General features: G+C 46.0%; 1 protein-coding gene across 4 annotated transcripts in view; it reads left to right on the top strand.

Moving 5' to 3' along the window:
- Positions 1-18,511, top strand: part of LOC310768158 (neural-cadherin-like) — an 88,327-nt gene extending 69,816 nt beyond the window's left edge. Inside the window, exons 26-33 of one of the 4 annotated variants that reach the window (XM_083625881.1) lie at positions 1,085-1,208; positions 2,986-3,166; positions 4,195-4,361; positions 6,844-7,108; positions 7,935-8,109; positions 8,820-9,064; positions 14,122-14,276; positions 17,888-18,511. In XM_083625881.1, coding sequence (XP_083482007.1) covers positions 1,085-1,208; positions 2,986-3,166; positions 4,195-4,361; positions 6,844-7,108; positions 7,935-8,109; positions 8,820-9,064; positions 14,122-14,276; positions 17,888-18,307 — 1,732 coding nt within the window. In that variant the 3' untranslated portion in view covers positions 18,308-18,511. Of the gene's footprint in view, positions 1-1,066; positions 1,209-2,985; positions 3,167-4,194; positions 4,362-6,843; positions 7,109-7,934; positions 8,110-8,819; positions 12,430-14,121; positions 14,277-17,887 lie in introns of those variants that run through there. The other 3 variants (XR_014551187.1, XM_083625882.1, XM_083625883.1) reach the window with 3 other exon arrangements.
- The last annotated feature ends 910 nt before the right edge of the window (positions 18,512-19,421 follow it).

Consider the following 19,421-nt stretch of genomic DNA (forward strand, 5'->3'; position numbering starts at 1 on the left):
AGGGCTATTGATGGCTACTAGCCATGATGACTATGCTTTGCTTCCACAACCAGAGGCAGCAGTGCTTCTGAATACCAGTTGCTGGAAGCCAAAAGAGGGGAGAGTTCTCTTGTGCTCATGTCCAGGTTGCAGGTTTCCACAGGCATCCAGATGGTTGCTGTGAGAACAGGATGCTGAACTATTGGCCGGATCCAGTGGGGCTCTTGTATGAACCACACACCTGATTACAGCAGGGCAGATAGGGCTGGGTTCACCCTGATCCTGCGAAGTCACTGCTATGTCTCCTTTCTCCTGCACCAGAGCTCCCCGACAGTCTACCTTAGGGCAGGGGGAAGGCAGCGGTGGTGGTGGCTGTATCAGCACTTTGTTGCTGGAGAGGCCTCTAAGCCGCACCCTTCCTCCCCAGGAAGAAGGTGATGCTGCACATGCTGTTCCTGCTGAGATAGGAGGGCCTCTTCAGCAGGAACAATAGAATGAAACAATACTGCAAAGGGAGATGTGGCTTCAGGTTCTGGTAGCATCCACGTAAGTGGGAAAAGGCACTTGTAGCTGCTGCCCCTTCTGTTTCCCCCTTACCTGCCCAAAGGTAGCTTTCCTTGTCACCAGGCAAGGGAAGGGGAAGGCTGCATTACTTCTTAAGCACCTGTGAGGGATGTGAATGTGCTCATTTGGATCATGCGCACCCCACTGTGGCTTTTGTGCTGATTTCCTTGGAATGGCACACAAAGCCCTACTCTCCGTTAGAGTGAACAAAGGGATGCTCATCGAGTTCTGAATAAACACGAATAGGACCAGGCTATGTTGCCGCTTTTCCAACATAGAGACGCAACATGTTCGTCAATTACTGAGCACATTTGCAATGTCTTTCCTGCTATCAGTTAACTCCTTCTGACTGCAAGACGCTTTTGACTCAGGGGAGTTATTTCCTTGCAATAGGAATAACAGCTTCCATTATTTGGGGAGCATTTTAAAAACAACAACAACCTGGTGCTTGGTGTACCCACTCTGTGCTATTGTCTGTGTATATTTAGTGGCATGATAATACTAACATTCATCTCTTATTTAGCACATCTGTGTTTTGAAGGTACTTGAATATGAACCAGGTCCTCCAGTTGGGCGGAGTAAAAGAATCGGTTCCATATTCGTACCCCCAGTTGCGGCACAAACATTTTACCGGCTGTATCCGGAGTCTTGTTTTGGACACTCACGTAAGTGGCATCACTGGCATCCGTCTCAAGAGAAAATGGAGTGCACCTCTGGCGGGGGTAGGGAAATCAAGCTGCTGTGTTAACAGCACCAAAGTGACCTCCCCAGGGTGCAAGCCTGGGCAGTGAGCATGGAGCTCCTGGGCTGCCCAGATGACAAGACCCCACTCTCAGTCTCACTGATGTGATCCAAAGGAAAGCAGACCGATACATTTGGCACCAGCTTGGCTGCAGGAGTTGCTGGAAGGAGGTGTACAAGGTGCCATCCAACTGCCTTAGGGACTCCCCTCTGGAGTTCACTTCTTAGCCTTTTCTTCTCCCACAAGGCAGCAGAGGTCTAGGATCAGAGGTTTCCTTCTCCTAGATTGGCTACCTCCCCAGATTGATGAGCCTCATCTGCCCCTCACTTCTCTCTACACCACTTCCCTCTATTGCATGTGCAGAATCATAGAAAAATAGAATTTTAGAGTTGGAGGCGACTTTCCCCATACCTGCTACTTGAACCTTTGAATTGGTGATGCCGCCAGTAATTGAATCTGGAGTCTTCTGCATGCCAAGCAGGCACCCTGCCCTTGATCTATGGGACAAAATTTAGGGGTCCTTCTGTGCAGAGTAGAAGGAAGCATTTTCAGCCCCCAGTGGTGGGGTGGGAAGACTGGAAAAACTAATTTCGTGTGTCCGCGCGTGTGCAAACGCATGTGTGCTTCAGTGTGTACGCTGCACATGTAGGTGTGAGTGTTTGATTGCATGTGAGACTGGGGGAAAGGTCATTCCTGACTGAGCTACCTAGGCTGTTTACCATATTTTTCGCTCTATAAGATGCACCAGACCACAAGACGCACCTAGTTTTTGGAGGAGGAAAACAAGAAAAAAATTATTCTGAATCTCAGAAGCCAGAACAGCAAGAGGGATCGCTGCGCAGTGAAAGCAGCAATCCCTCTTGCTGTTCTGGCTTCTGGGATAGTTGCGCAGCCTGCATTTGCTCCATAAGACGAACACACATTTCCCCTTACTTTTTAGGAGGGAAAAAGTGAGTCTTATAGAGCAAAAAATACGGTAATTGTTTCATTGGAGTTTGTTTGTTTGTTTTTCATAAGTGATAGTGCTGTCGCTGGTTGAGCGGCTATCTAATTCACTGGGGGCAAGGCTATTTTTGGTGTTCTTTTATTCCTGGAGGAGCTAAGAATCGTAAATCAGCTTCAAAGGGAATCCAATACCTGCCTCTCCAGCGTCCTCGGCGTTTATCTACACAGGTTTTAAACTTTATTCCAAGGCTTAAAAATATCTTTTTAACCTTTTAAACTTTTGGAAGTTCTTACCACTGCTTAACACAACTGCTCATTATTGCCTGCCAACAAACAAAACCCACTTTGTTTGATTGACTGCTTGCTTGCTCAAGAAAAGGTGGGGAGCAAGCTTGAGGAGATGCTAGCAGATAGTGCTGTCGCTCGTATCATATATTTTGTAAAAGTGGTTACCCGAGTTCAGTCACTGCACATGCAAGCAGATAAAGCACGTGAGACTGTATATCTGGTGTGTGTGTGTGTGTGGCCTGAGGGTTGCCTGACCATCAGTGTTGCTCTTGCAACCAAAAGGGTTTGCCACCCCTCTTTTAGAGGCTGTAACTACATATAGTACTTGTGACACTAGGGATTTGGTAGCTAGTGTGTTCAAAATGCAGGGAAGTTGTATTTTCCTGGGAAGGCGGGAAGCCAGAAGTCCATTTCAAAGTTCCTCCTTTTGCAAGCAGCCTTGATGCTTTTTCCTTTTTTGTTTAAAGGTGTATGACCTTGAGTCTCCAGCGGAGTCTCTGAATAGTTCTCCTGGCTGCACCTGGACAGACGGCAACTGTGAAAAGATGGGCTCCTCTCCCTGTGGCCTCCATGGGCAATGCCTTGGCGAGTGGGACTCGTTTACCTGCCACTGCCTGCCAGGTTACTATGGCTCCAAATGTGACAAAGGTGAGGTCATCTTCATGCATTGTTCGGATAGCGCAGTGTATGTTTTGCAGTGCATGCAGCTGGGTTTCCCTGTAGCTGATACAACAATGGCCATTGACTAGGGAAAGGGACTCTAGGGTCCTACAAGGTCCTGCACTGCCCCCAATCCTTCACACCATACTCCCGTCACCATGGTTAGGCATTATGACTGGCCACCATGAGCCATGGTTAAAATTGGGGCGGGAAACTTTTGGTCCTCCATATGCTGCTGGATGCGGGTGGCCCTGTAGGTTAAACCACAGAGCCTAGGGCTTGCCGATCAGAAGGTCAGCGGTTCGAATCCCTGCGACGGGGTGAGATCCTGTTGCTCGGTCCCTGCTTCTGCCAACCTAGCAGTTCGAAAGCATGTCAAAGTGCAAGTGGATAAATGGGTACCACTCCGGCAGGAAGGTAAACGGCGTTTCCGTGCGCTGCTGTGGTTCGCCAGAAGCGGCTTAGTCCTGCTGGCCACATGACCCGGAAGCTGTACGCCGGCTCCCTCGGCCAGTAAAGCGAGATGAGCGCCACAACCCCAGAGTCGGCCACGACTGGACTTAACGCTCAGGGGTCCTTTTACCCTTTACCTTTATGCTGCTGGACTATGACTTCTCTCAACCCTAGGAGCCCACTGGCTGTGACAGTGGGCATGTTCTTAACTGAGATTTTGGAACCTGGTGAGACCACTTACTTTCTTTACTGCCTGGGCACTCTGAGCTTTTTCTCTGTGTGGTTTTCTTGGAGCAGCTCTCATGCAGTGGCCATAACGCTGTGCCTGTTTAGCTAGAGGCTGTTTTTGCTTGCTGCAGACAACCAGGCTACTCCCCAATTACAAGTCTGAACTTAATATGTAATGCTGATAAGTCTTTTAGTGATATACTTCAGGGTCCCATTTGCCATTGTGAATGCTGTGTATGTATGTATGTATATATATTTATATCTATATATATGCAAGCACCTTTCTGTTTGTGTGTGTGTATAAGAAAGCACTTTTCCTTCCCCAATTCTTCCAGCTGCTGAAGAATCTTCATTTGGGCCTGGGAGTCACATATGCTATCAGCTTCCCTTCTCCATACCTGCCCGTAGAACAGTAGCAGATGCCATGATAAGGATGCGAGAGCCCAACGGTATCATCCTGAGCATGTCTTCCCGCAACAAGGATGAACACATCACCCTGCAGGTAAATGAGGAGTGATGGTCAATGTCAGTTCAGAGTTAATTCTCTTCTGAACCAGCGAGCCATAGATGGAAAAGGTCTCTCTCCTGATGCAGTGTGCTCATCTTTCTTGCTTTAGAATCCACCTGTGCCCTTGATTTTTCCGTTTCCACACACTCCTTTATAGAGAAATTCAGAACAGCCATACTGTTCCGTATAATGTGAATTTATAGAAATTGCTATGGTTTCTAAAGTACCGTAGAGTCCTCATTATCAAACCTTAGGGCCAATGGACACCTAAATTCCTGCAAGCTGGTTTGCCATCTTATGAGGAAGTGTTAGTGTCAACCGGTCCATAAAGGTGGTGGGGACCAGCAGACGTTTCCGTAGCTGAAGATGTTTTTTTTACTCAGCAGCTGTGATTATAGGGATGGGCTGCTACCCCTTGGCATGTATAGACTTGTTCCAGATAGACTTTCTTCATACAATCTTGTACCTGTGCACAAAACTTATGTTGAGGAAATTGAGAGCAGCTGTATTCAGATGTCATGATGCACCATGGTTTGTTGTCATAGGAATGAACAAAGATGAGTATCAGGCTGTCATACGTTCACCACTCTACTCTGGCAAGGTCATGATGGTTTATAAAGCTTCTACTTCCATTTTTTTTTTAAATTTACTGTGGCATTCTGTGATTAAACGTATGATAAATGGGTTTACTCTTAGCTATGATTTGCTTGAAAGACTCCAGCTTCAAACCATGGATGATAAAAGTTTTAACAAACCATCATTAAGGTTAACCATGTTGTAGGATTCAAATGGAATGCTAAGCTGAGGTCAATCAGACTCAGCAACAAATGCTTCTCAACACCTCATGGCCAAGGCTGGGGTGAGGCGGGGGTGCCCAAGACTTGTTTTCATGGTGTTAAAGCACAGTTTATCTTGATGCCTGAATGTAGCCAATATGAACTGGTCCTCAGTCAGTGGAACTATCAAATTATTCTAATACACTCTGTGCTCCCTCTGCTGATATTGGAAAGTTCATTCCTGTATAATGAGCACTGCGGTTTAGGTGACTATCTCATTAATGGAATAATTTGGATGGTCTCCCCTCTGCATGCTCTGCTAGTAAATGATGGTTTGATGCAGTGGTGCAGGGCTTCTGAGAATGAGGGGACATTTTTGGTAGCTGTTTTGACTGTCCTATTTTGCAGAAAAATATAAGTGAACCCAAGCAAGAGGAGGGCATCACTGCAACCGTTCCCTAGACTTCAGCTGTAGTTACTTGTAGAGCGAGTGAGAATATTTACAGTGATTCACATTTATTTAGTGAGGTGTGTGTGTAAACACTGCTGAATATACAACATTCCTGGGAAGGCACGGAGAATATGCTCAAATTGATAGCATGAACAGGGGTTTTTTTGTACAATGTGTGGTCAACCTACATAGTCTCCAAGTGATGTTGGAGTAGGTACACATGAAGATAGTTTAAATTAGGTAGAAAACCAACAAAGAATCTTGTAGCACCTTAAAGACTAATACATATATCATAATATTAAGCTTTGTTTTTCTTTAAGATACTGTAAGACTCCTTGTTGCCTTTACTGCAGCAGATGAACATGGCTACTTCTCTGGAAATTATTACTCAAGAAGGGGTTGGCGAATGAACCATATGTCTAGGCACTGCTTGGTCAATGTACTTTGTCCAGGCAACAAATTGAATTTTCAAGAAGATGTGTATTTTAACTGCAAATTTGCAGAATGTCTAAGTAGTTCACATTCTTAGACATTTGGGCTGGATCTAGGCACATCAAAAAAAAGTTTCAGGAAAACACGTTGTAAAACTCATAATGGGAAATCATGTTGCCGAAGGATCAAACTCTATTGCACCATCTGGTGTCACAGTGTTATAATGCATTTTAAATCCCTCCTTCCAATTTAGCTGAGTTCTTGGTGTTCAAAATCCTCTGCTGATGCCATCAGTTTGTGAATCCTCCATGCTTTCATGTGACTGCACAACTGCAGCTACTGCTGTTATTTTTATTGAATATGACTCTGCTGAATGGCTAGCTTAAAAGCAGTTACACGAAATGTAAAGGGGTTGGGAAACCCTGTCAAAAGAAAACGCATCTGCCAGTCCAGAAAACATCTGCCCCCCGCCCCCTAAAACAGGCTCCCTATCCTTGCAAGAAATAAATGAACCTTTAGTGCTTTGTGTGTGTTTCCTAGTCAACTCACATTATACAATAACGTGCTATAAGAATGCAATGTCAACCCTGCGGGGAGATCATCCCACTGAACTCATCACGAGAAAGGAATGGGAGCTCTCTAGACTGATTCTGGGTTTGCAGATGTGCAACACACACAGTCGTTTAATTTGTGGAGTTGTTTCCCCTGCCCTTGCTCTCTTCTTCAGAATTACCCAGGGCCTTATTGTATTGCATGCAAAAAAATAAAATAAAAAATAAAACAAAATGATTGACACAGATTCCTGGATTTCTGCAAGGTGGTCCAGGGGTTCTTAGCAGTGTCTTACAACCTGGGAGATGGAGCGGCTGCGGTGAGCCTCCCCTCCTACCAAGTGGATAATGGAGAGTGGCATCATGTTTCCCTGGAGAGAAATGAGAACGAGTTCATTCTCCGCCTGGATGGAGGAGGCGGGAAGAGAGAAATCCTGAAGGCAGCCGGCGCCTACAAAGAGATCATAATTGATCCCAACAGCTTGGTGGTTGGCAACACATACCCTGTCAATCAGAGCAGCAGTTTCCAAGGTAAAAAGAAGCCTGCCTGTTATCTTGGATAACTGTCCATCACGGGGACTTAGCTATTAAAAGAGCTATGAGCCGGCAATGGAGCAGTGCTCACAATGCTTTTGTGTTAGCATTTTGCATCCGTTGCTCTTGCTTTTGTTATTTCTGCACGGCTCCAGAACTGGAGGATTTAAAAGGAATGAAGAGACTTAAGGTGACAGTTTCCCACCCAGCTTCTGGTTATTTTAACTTTTCATTCTGTGGAATCTTAGCTAGTGAATACCTTGTGGAAACTGAGGGAGGCGGGAAGATAAATGTAGAATGATAGCACCCCTGTTTTGCTCTGAACAAAAGTGTATTTTTCTCTGGTGGGAATGCCAGAAACCCAGGTTGGCAGGTTTCTGGAATGGTAGCCCTTGGAGGTTGAAGAGCTTATTGGGAAGGCTGCCTGTTGGTTAGCACCCATGATATTCCGTTAGCCTGATCCAACAGACTCCCCTTACATTTCTGTGTCCCAACAACATTCTCCAAGTAGAAGGATGGAGAAATCCAGTTCAGTTCGCATTTTAATGTGAATCGACCTTATTAATTGCACATTCCAAAACAATATTCAAACCAAAGCACGGCCATCCTCCGAAATTTGCACTTCTCCTGATTCTGCAATGCAGTTCTGTGGCCCAGAAAGGGGTTGGGTAGGTGGGATCTGACCTGCATCTCAACTTCTCCGGCTTCAGCCTGTTGTTAAACGTAGCACATAACTCGGCCTTACAGTGCTGCGACATCTCTTTCAAAAATAGCTCTTGATCAAGAGCTTTCCACATCAAGTCTGTTTTGTATTTTGCCTTAGGATGCATGAAGGATGTCAGATTCAATAACTACAGGCTACCTCTAGATTCTTACCCTAAGGAGCTTGTGCTGAGTGCCCAAGGAGTGAGAAAAGGCTGCCTTTCCGAAGCTTGCAAGAGCAATCCCTGCAGCCAGCAATTCATCTGCATTGACTTGTGGATGATGCATGAGTGCAGGTAACAAATCCCCCTCGGTGAAATCAGAAGGCGGGAGCAGCCTGCCCGTCTAGGGCTTGAACAGAAACCCCTCATATTTGGTGGGAAGGGCTAAATATTATTTGAGCAGTAGCCCCTTGTGCTTTTTGATGTGCTGCTCCCAAGGCTCCTCCAACTTGAGCGCAGAATGGGGGGGGGGGCACTATACCTTCTTCTGTTACTCTGGGGCTGCAAAACGGGGGATTTTCAAGCATGCTCCTGATGACTGGCATTTGATTGATCTCCATGTTTTTTGCAAGTGCTTTTAGGGTTCCTTCATTCATCTTTTACTCCCACTTTCAAATTGGATCGTCCCCATTGTTGCACAAGTTCAATACGCTGTCCATCTGAGGCATCTGATGAAGTGGTCTCTTGATTTGCAAAAACATGCCAGGATAAATCCATTAGTTTTTAGGGTGCTACTTTCTGCATTTGGGGAGTTTTTAAAAAAAATATCCCCCCCTTACCACCCAGTAAACATTGCTGGAATGCAGTCCTGTGAACTGGGCCCATTCCAGGAATCCAGCTCAAGAGGATCATCTGTGAGCAAATTTCATTACATTGGAACTGGCTCCTACTGAAGCTGAAATGAGGGTGTGAAATTAATCTGGATTGCGGCACCCTGGAGCTTTGCTTGGGCCAGCAGCGAGGTTAATGCCAAGGAGTTTGATTTGCCTTCTGTGTCTTTCCAGCTGCCCTCCAGGACACATGTTGGTGGAGAACGTCACCGGCCGGCACTGTGTTTACACGGCATGCGCTCAGAGGCCCTGTAACTTTGGCACCTGCATCTCCCAGTCGGCAAGCAAGTTCCGATGCCACTGCCCCGACGGCTACTCCGGCCGCAACTGTGAAATCACACTAGCCATCTTCCACAAAGACGCTGGGCTGAGCTTCAGCTCCATGTTTGCCATCTGCATTTGCTTCCTGGCCCTACTAGGTAGTTACGGCAACTACATCTTGTACTACCTTTGGTAATGAACCATAAGCCGCCTTCTGTGCTGCTCTGGATGCTCGCCATGCCGGCTAGTTGTGAAGACGCCCACTGGATGATGCCTTCACTGTCTTGTCCTTCATTCTCTCTGGCCCATCATCATCATCATCATCATCAAAGACATTCCTTTCCAGTTTCATCTGCATCTTTATTTGACTCATCCCTGGGAAAGGTCCTTCTCATCTTTTCCATTCTGTTCTTGCTTCGACATTCCATTGCTGAGAACTGGCTCAGAAGGGACAAAGGGGAAATGAACATTATGACGCTGACATTCTGCTTTGCTCTCTTAAGAACAGGCTTCTATAGTGGCTGACAGTGAGTGAAAAGATACCCGTAATAACATGATAATGAGGTTCTTTCAAAAGGCAGCGATGGCTTTTAAAGGCTTGGGGTATTGGTGATGATCGCAAATGTGCTTCTTCCTCCTGGTGTTCTGTGTTGCTGCTGCTGGTAGCATGGCTGTCTAAGCTGCTGCTCCGTGGAGAGCGCAGAGGAGAATTTCTGCTCCCAGACATGTCCCAGGGCCAGGGAGGACAAGGTGTGTTAGCCTCAGGGAGGACACAGTGCATCTCCTTGCACTGGCAGCCAGATCGTTTGCAGACCCTGGCTCTTCCTCCTGGCAGGGAGAGTCTTGATGAAGGGTCTGGTGATGGAAAGTGTCCATTTCTTAGGCCTTAGATGTTGCTGCTTTAAGAAGAAAAAAAAAACAGCTGGAAATGGTCCAAAAATTTATCTAGTCTAGCATCCTGGTTCCCAGACTTGCCAACCAGATGCTTCCAGGAAGCTCACAAGCCAGACTTGAAGACCACAAGTAGAAGGGTCCTGGCTCAGTGCAGAGAATCTGCTTTGCATGCAGAAGGTCCCAGGTGGAATGCCCAGTGGCATCTCCAGGCAGGTCTGGGAGAGAGACCCCCCCCCTCAGAAATCCTGGAGACGCACTGCTAGTTGGTGTCAACAGTATTGAGCTGGATGGACCAAGGGTCTGATTCGGTATAAGGCAGCTTCCTCTGTTGCCCTGCGCCCCCCCCCCAGCAACTGGTAATCAGCAACATGCTCTTTAACTGTCATGGACAATAGCCGTTTATAGATGAATCATTCATAAATTTGTCTGCACCCCTTTTATAAAGCCATTTAAGCTGAGTGGTTCAGGGAGGTGTGTTTCCTAGGGTGCAGTGCAACATGAAACAGATTTCCCAGCCAATGTCCAACGATGCCCCCCGTTTTATTTATATATATTTATTTTATTATTATGCAATTGTTTACGTTGAGTCTGTTATCATTGTTCCTTGCTGTGGCACACAGCACCTTCAAATTTGCAAAGTGCTTTTACAATCTTGTTCATCCCAACAAGAACCCCGTGGGATTCACTGCTGTTCTTCTCATTCTGCAAAGGTGGGCCTGAGCTCATGGCGGAGGGTGATAGTCACAGCTAGGATTCCTGGCTCCAAAACTAGCGCTCTGTCAACTGGATCACTGATTGAGACAGCCCTGCTGCCAAGGAAATGATGAGTCCAGTTAGGTGGTTTGTATCTTAAAAGGCCCAGGTGAAGCATCTGAGGTCAGAGCGTTAGTCCACATTTACAGTCTTGGTTAATGCAGAACCACCTCCTGAAATCCCGCATCGCGACACGGGAAGTTTCTGCTAAATTGCGCTTTCCTTCTGCAGCGAAAACTCTTCCCTAATCTCACGTCTTTGCCCAGGGCTCTTTTGAAGTCATCCTCGTGAAATTGCAGCTACTTGGAAAAGTAATTGCTTCCTCTTTTTTGCTGCTGTTTGTTTGTTTGCTGTCACTCATATTTTAGCATTTTTGAATTTCCAATGCATGAATATATTTGCCATGCAAACACGGGACAACAGGTATTTGTAACTAGGTCAGAATTACTTTCCCGAACTGTGGGGAACCTCTGCTGTGTAGGAAAACAAGGGAACTGGTAGCAGATGGTAAAGCATTTCTGCTCTGAAGTTTAAGCACCGTGTTTCCACGAGGCCACATTGTGCTGTAATTGGGTTTGGGGAGAACGCGCCCCCATGCTGTGCAACAGGAGGCAGAAAAGGTGTGCTTGGGACAGTATTAAATATCGCTCACAGCTGCTGCAGCCTTCGTGTGCTGATAGGCTCTTCTCTGATAAAGCTTGTTTATGACGGTTCAATATAAGCTTCCATTGACTTTGATGCACATTGAAGCTGGCTTCTGGATGTAACACTTTCATCCAGTGGCGCTTTCTGACAGGCAGTTACAAGAGGAGTTGCTCCTCTGAGAATTGTGTATTCGGAATACAAGAATGAAAGCATTTTGGAAGAAGTGGAGCTTACATCCAGCATGATATTTCTCTTTTTCACAAAGAGGTTTATTTCTTTGTAGTGAGAAAAGGCCTCCCTTTGTGCTGGGAACAGGAGATTGAAGCCAAATCCTCTCCTTGGGGGACATGGCTGGGTCAGTTAAATACTCTTGAAACTGGGCTAGGGCTCTTTGTGTGTACGTGGCTCTGTTTACAGGCCACCTTTGTCTGCCGTTTTTAGTACCCTTGATGGTTGCTGTGGGCTGGTAAAAATGGCATTTTGTAGGCTCTTCTGAACTGGCAAAGAGCATGTTTTATTCAGGCCATTTCTTTTCCAAATGTGTGTATCTCAGAATCAGGATGCAACACAGGGTCATAGTAGTGGGCTCCAGTTTCAGACGCTGTATATTTTCAGTCACTATCAGTCTTGCAGTCTGAGAATCATAAGAATGTCCTGCAAACAAAGGGGTGCTTTTTGTTTTAATAATCACTGAATGTTAAAACTTGAGATTACCATTGCACTCAGTTAGCAATTGCATGAGTGGCAATTTTAAAGAAATAGAGCCCAGTGCGGTTTGGGAACCTGGCAGACCGGCTAGGGGTGTTAGCCTTTTTGCCTGCTGCTGTGGTTCTGGTCCAGATTGGGGGGGCTATTTGAGTAAAAGCTCCCCTTGCATGGGGAATGGGGGCTAGTCTTTCAAAGCAAATGGCAGGTGGCAGTGGCTGCGGTGGTAGGGCCCCCAGTCCAGGTCAGGACTATACTGGAGCCAAAGCCCTCCTGCTCTCTCCACCAGGATTTGAATTACCCTTCCCTGCTCTGTAATTTTAATTTCTAATTGCATGAAGGGCATCTTGCATTCTTTAGCCTTAGAGAACACACACCAGTCACCTTTGTTATAGTATACTCTGGATTGCCAGAATGTAAATTTCAATTCAAGTATGTGAGAGGAGTCGCATAGTTAAGAAAAAGCAAACAAACCCTGTGCCTGAATATATATTTTTTTCTAATAAAAATGTGTCATGTGCCTCTTTGTCTATGTCCTGTTCATCACTTCCATTCATTTTCATTGTTGTTTGTTCCATAGACTGTTCCTCATTTTGTGTATTACATGTTTACTCAGAAGTAAGACCCACTGTATTCAATGGGGCTCCCTCCCCCCGGTAAATGTGCATCAATAGGGTTTGGATTTACCACATGCCCCAACAGTGGACAGTTTCAACTTTCAGTATGCAAGGTTGAATCCAGACTAACATCTGGAATGCAAGCAGGAGAAAGAAGGATGACCATGAACAGGATTAGGTGAATTGGTGGGCGGGAGGAGCATCAAGCCATAGTTAAAACAAAGCAAGGTTTGTGAGCCAACAATAAACTATGGCTGGCAGTAAACCAACCATAGATAATCAGTTGGGCAGGATTCCTCCATAACCATAGTTTAACAAACCATAGGTTCGTGTTATATATGAGCTAAGCCACTGTAGACAAGACTGAATCCGATGGATCTGTTGTCTGATGTAGTACCCTTTGTTCCAGGTTCATAGGGTCTTCCCTCCGCAGGGCATTAGCTGGGCACTGCACAAGGACACCCAATCACATGGAGGTCTCATTCTTGTGATCCTCCTTGGGGGAGAAAAATTACATTGGGTCGGGCTTTCCTATGAGCAGGCTTTCCTATGAGCAGGCTCACATCACATTGGAGGTGAAGGTGGAGGTTGCACAGTGGGTGCTGCCAACCTGTGTAGGAATTGCTGGCATTGACATTGACCCTCCCCACTGACCTCCATTCTTTCCTTCCTCCTCCTCCCTGATGCATCTCTCCTGTTTGGACAAGGCTTTGCCGCCACAAGGACGATACAAGATCAGATGGGCTGCTGCTATCATGTCCAGCAGAGATGGCTTTTATGGACTTGTCATGAGTTGTTTTTCACCATTTGCATTGTCTGTCATCTGCATAGTAGCACTTTGAGAGTGCAAAGTGCTTTGTAATCTTCATGTTATTCACCCTCAGTGACAAACATTACAAGGTAGGCTGTTATTATTCCTATTTTAACCAAGAGGGATTGAAGGTGTGAGATAATGTACCCAGATGCATCTAGCAATCCTCTGTGCCACCAGTTAGTTTTTAAACTCAATCACTCTTGAATCCATGCTGGTCTTTAATAATACAGCCCTACATATATTTAGCTCTAAGTGCACTGACTTCATTGGATGCTCATCCAAATTAGCATTCCTGGGCTTGCAGGCCAAATGTGGGTGCTTAGCTGCTGTTGTTGCTGCTGATGCACCCCTCCTCTGGCTATTACTCACCTTCTGACTGATTTACTTTTATTAATAGCAGTAAATCAAAAGTAGAGCTAAGTCCCTGCTAAAACTAGCTGCACTTATTGGATTGTCTACTTAAAGTTCTGAATCTGTGCACGCTTAAATCAGCAGAATCCCATTGGCTTTGGTAGGATTACTGAGGTGGTGCTTGTCTGAGAGCAGGGATTGGGTCTGTTAGCCTGAGACAAAGTAGTTTCTGGACAAACTTGTACTGGGGTTTAAATGTTGCACCCTCCATGTGAGTCATTTTCAAAGGTGACGTGGCAGAGGGTAGTGGTTTCAGGGATATTTCAGATGTGGCGACCTTCCAGCGCATTAAGTCCTAACTCTCGAAGTTCTCCTGCTTTTTAATGGTGCGTTTGGCCTTGGTTTCTAAATAAATGCTCTTCGCTTTCTCACCCAGTTCTGCTCAGCGGTGTCTTCCTGTGGACTCGGTGGAAGAGCCACAAAAGCATGAACGGAGGAGTTTACCACGTCACCACCTGCCACGATGACTTGGAGGACATTCGAGAGAACATTCTCAACTATAATGAAGAAGGGGGTGGGGAGCAGGATCAAGTAAGGCTCTTTCTCTGACGGTTGATCTGACGTGTGCAAGGAAACTTACACCAGAGGAAAAACCATTGCTGGCTTTGCTTTGATAGTACAGCCTAGACTCTGAAGGGACTGTGAAGGCCATGAAGTCCAACCCTATCTCAATGTACCTACGGCATCTCAGACAGATGGCCATAATGGGGAGGAGAGAGCCCATGGCAGGGGAACCGCCATGTACCAGGCTCACACCGGACAGGGCAGAAGTTGTGTAGGGGGCAGCACACACCCCCCAGATAATTTTTGGGCACATATGTGGTGGTTTTTCTTCCTAAGGGAAGGGGATTCACTAGGCCAGTTCCAGGGACTGGTGTAGTTTTCCCATACTGGTGGGGGTGGACTCTCTGTGGTTGGAGGTTTTTAGGCAGAGGTTGGATGGTCACCTGTAGAGGATGCTTTAGGGCTTGCAGGGGTTGGACTAGATAACCTGTGGGTAGGAGTCTCTTCCAACTCTAAAATTCTGTAAATGGTCTTTGGATCCTGTGGATCCAAGTTCTCCTAGCATGCCCCATTTTTTCTCCCTTGCACTGTTGGAACACTGATAGCAGACTGGAAGTGGCTGCAGAGATTTCTGTGGTTATAATGACTCTCTGCTGGAGGTCAAGATCCACTCCTGTCCCATGGCCCCTGCTAGAGACCCATAGGACTTTGTCCAAAATTGTTTAATATTATCTCCTTTACCTTCTGGCACTCAGAAAAGCACATTTCAGTTTTAGCAAATGGGGCATATATCTCCCCTCCACCCCACCAGACCTAACATTTACTCTGTCCTGATTGCAAGTCCTTGCAACGTTTTGTAGAAATGCTCAGTGAATGTTGCTATCTTAGTATTGCCTCAGATAAGGCTGCAATCCTGTGCCAACTTGCCTGTGAGTAAGCCCCATAGAATTCAGTGGAACTTACTTTTGAGTAGACTGTGTATGGACCTGCACTGCAAATGTATTACAGCATCAGTCTCCAAATCATCTGAACCAGAGACATTTCACTAAAACTGCCTGGGAGAAAACATAGTATAAAAAGTCCAGAGAAGTCAGTGAGCTGCAAACATTCTTGTTTGCTCACCTGTCCACACACACCAATGTCAATTAGACCTGCAACTTTTTAATCAATCTGACTAAAAGATGACCCAGTTAATCATGAGGAAGGGAGCAGGTTTTGGAAGGCAAATCAGTATTTTTTTAATACCGTGAAACCTTGGTTCTCAAACAGCTTGGTTGACGAACAGATCGGCTCCCGAACACCGCAAACCTGGAAGTGTTCTGGTTTGCAAACGTTTTTCAGAAGCTGAACATTCGGCGCGGCTTCCGCTTGAGTGTAGGAAGCTCCTGCAGCCAATTGGAAGCCGCACCTTGGTTTTCAAATGGTTTCGGGAGTCGAACAGACTTCCGGCATGGATTAAGTTTGAGAACCAAGGTACCACTGTGATACCTTTGGGTGGAAGGCCAGGAAATATGCTTAAATAATAATAATATTCATACTCTTCGAAATATATAAAAAACTTAAAAAATTGTCCAGTAGCACCTTAGAGACCAAGTAAGTTTGTTCTGGGTATAAGCTTTCGTGTGCATGCACACTTCTTCAGATACCATGCACACGAAAGCTTATACCAAGAACAAACTTACTTGGTCTCTAAGGTGCTATTGGACATTTTTTTTTACTTTTTTATATATTTTGACTGTGTCAGACCAACATGGCTACCTACCTGAATTCGTACTCTTGTTGTTATTATGGCTGTCACTATTATTATTAGGAATGTTAAATGGACTTATAACAATTGCTGGTGATAAGCACCGTCTCAGAAGAGGAAGCTCCTCTTCTGTCTTACGCAGGATGTCGTTGGGTGCTGTGCAGCTCAGTTTTATTTTACTAGCTAATGTGGGAGGCAGGTTGGGACACTGATGGTGGAGGGGAGGACTTTAACTGCCCCTCCCCATGGTGCCAAGAGTAGACATGGACCCTTTGTCCCAACCGCCCAAATTTCAGTCGGGATCATAGTACAGGTAAAAGGTTAAAGCTTACAAATCTTGCTTGTTAGGCTCCCCTTGGGCATCTGGTGGGCCATGTTGAGAACAGGATGCACAACCCTCATTGTTTTTCTTCCATTTTTGCTTGGCTGGGATGTGTCCTTGAACTCCTATATTCCCTCTTAGGTGGAGAACAGAAGAGGGGTGGGTCGGTTGTATGTGCATGAGCATGTGTAGAAACTAACTTATTACACAATGGTAAAATATGCATTTATTGCTCCACCCACTTTTGCCTCTAGCCCTGCCCACTGCTGGAATGTGGCCCTCAAAACATTGCCTAGAAGGGAATGTGGCCCTTGGGCTGAAAAATGCTCCCTACCCCTGTCCTAGAAGGACTGTGTCCTAGGATGACGTCTGTGCAAATTCTGCACCCAGAGTAGGATTCTGCCCCACAAAAAAAAAAAAAAAAGAATGTACGAGTTTAGTTTGAATTTTACACTTGGTATTTCCTACTAGCGGAATGCAAATTTCCTCATTAAAAAACGGAGGAAAAAAAGAAAGTTGAAGGTTTTGATAAATTTCCGTGAACATGTTTTAAACACTTTAAATGGATATTTATCTTCAAGGTGGCACACAGCGAGCTAAGTATACAAATCCTATTAGTGTTTAATAAGATTAACTCCCTCTGCAAATTGTAAAGGGGAAAAATAGGTTTACCCGAGCAGGGGATCTATCTTGAGGAAGCAGGCATTGTTTATCTGACATGTCAGGAGCTTGGTATCTGCTCCTTTCAGAAAGTAGCAAGACGAGCCCAAATGATTCAAGGGTAGTTTGTTTCTACGGCGCAGGGTGGATCTCCACATCCATACTGCGTTGCTGCCTGTGACGAAACTTTTGCAAGTGCAGGGAACTCCCTTGCGTTATCTAGAGAGGCAGAGAGACCATCTATGTCCAATGCCACAGAAGCTAAAATCTTTGCTCCGAAGAAACAGTCATGGCTTCCCTCAAAGAATCCCAGGAAATAGAGTTTGTTAAGGCTGCCGAGGATTGTTAGCAGACCGGCTCTTCCCCACACAGAGCTACAGTTCCCAGAGTGGTTTAACAACCAAAGCCTCCTTCCCTGCTCACTGCAAGAAGCTTGTAAAGGTAAAGGTACCCGTGACCATTAGGTCCAGTCGTGGATGACTCTGGGGTTGCAGCGCTCATCTCGCTTTAGTGGCTGAGGGAGCCGGCGTTTGTCCGCAGACAGCTTCCAGGTCATGTGGCCAGCATGACTAAGCAGCTTCACGTGCTTTCAAACTGCTAAGTTGGCAGGAGCAGGGACCGAGCAACGGGAGCTTACCCCGTCACAGGGATTCAAACCGCTGACCTTCTGATCGGCAAGCCCTAGGCTCAGTGGTTTAGACCACAGCGCCACCTGCGTCCCATAGAAGCTTGAGGGTGCAGCAAATGGGGCCGGTGTGCAGGATGGTCACTGGGGCTGAGGCCAGCATGCATCTTCCCTCACCCCATGTTGTAACACCTTTCCAGGAACAGAGAATGAATCCATAAGTTTGTGGCTGGGTGCATGCGACTTTAATGTCCGACGCTGCTGTTGATGTCTTCCTCCTGCAGGATGCTTACAACATGGCGGAGCTCCAGATGTCCCTTCAAACTAGCCCAGCCTACTCCCTTTACAAGAAGAAAGGAAAGCGGGCAGAGCTGCAGAGTCCCGTGAGCTGCGACCTCCCAGCCAGTCCAAAGGAGCAGCTGGAAGCCCTTTCCACAGGACTGGGCTCCTCCTTCTCCAGCATCGACTTTGGATGCTACCTTTCAGGGGTGGTTAGAAACATGGACCAGCTGCACCACGCCCTGCCCTGCGATTCCTTGCAAGTCTTTTACACGGAAGGAGAGTGTTCAGAAGCCAGCAGCCTAAGTTCCCTGGGCTCCGGTGGATGGGAGGAAGATACAGCCTACGGGGATATGAAAGAGTGGGGGCCGAAGTTTGAAAAACTCAGCAAACTCTATTCTCATGCAGAGTCCGATGACGGTTAGGCTGCTGAACTCATCTTTGCACAATGCTTGAAGGTCCCTTGTGGTGTTTTGGGGTTTTGGGGGGGCGGGGCGGGTAAAGGTACTTTTAACATTTGATAAAGTCAATCTCTACTGAGATACTTCAAAGGCACGGCTAAGATGGCGACCAGGTAGCCCAAAAAGGGCTTTAATTTTGGATTGGGTGTTTCTTTGGACATGCCCCCCCCCAAAGAAAAAGACATACATAGATCATTGTCTTTTGAAGGCTGAGAAAGGACAGAATTAAACTAGAGTTGGAGGCAACCAAAGAACCATTGCAGAAAGATAAAAATGTAAAGAAACAACATCTGTATTGGTTGCAAGAACAGGTGCTTTGTCCCTATGACTTTTTCCATCTTCATAGTTGGAAGCAGGAGACTGTCTCAACACTTTGCAGGGGCTGATAACTGGCCTGAGTCTTGTGCACCTCCTGCAATAAGTTGTAAAATCTGTACTTTGTGGTTTTTAATCAGTGTATCAAGTTGGAATGAAGCTTCTTTCCTCTCAAAATTACTAGAAGAGCCATGCTACGGATTTGGCAATAACAGTCCTTTAACTTGGGGGTGTGTGACTTGTTTTCAACACTCCCAGAAGCCCATGCCTGTTACTTGGTTAAATTCCTGTGTTTCCTTCCCCAGATTCGGAGGGAACACCAACTTGCATCTGGGCATGACACACTGAAATTAGTTCTTTGTGGGTTTTTTACCTTCATAAGACATGGTTTTTGCCACCGAAACAGTCCAGATGAGAAATTGTTCCCCAGAGTTGTTGTTCTATGTGTGGTTCCAAAGACTTCAAAGTAAGGACAGCCATAAACAACCAAATATTGTTGTAGCAGGAGATGGCATATTTGACAGATACAATATTGTGTAACATGAAACCAGTTGTACACTTCCTGCTAGCTGCTTGGTCTATTACCTCTGGACTTACCTTTGCAATGGGGCATTTCCTTCCGACTTCATAAGATTTGCAGAAGTACAAAATCATTTTTTCTTTTCTTTTTTGAGGAGGGTGGAAAAACGTAACGGGGGAGGGAGGCACAATGAGGGCTCAATATGCTCAGTGGTCACAGAATGTTGTCTGCTTGGAAGATGAA

Source organism: Podarcis filfolensis (genome assembly GCF_964270895.1).
Source record: "Podarcis filfolensis genome assembly, chromosome: 8".
NCBI classification, from domain to species: Eukaryota; Metazoa; Chordata; class Lepidosauria; order Squamata; family Lacertidae; genus Podarcis; species Podarcis filfolensis.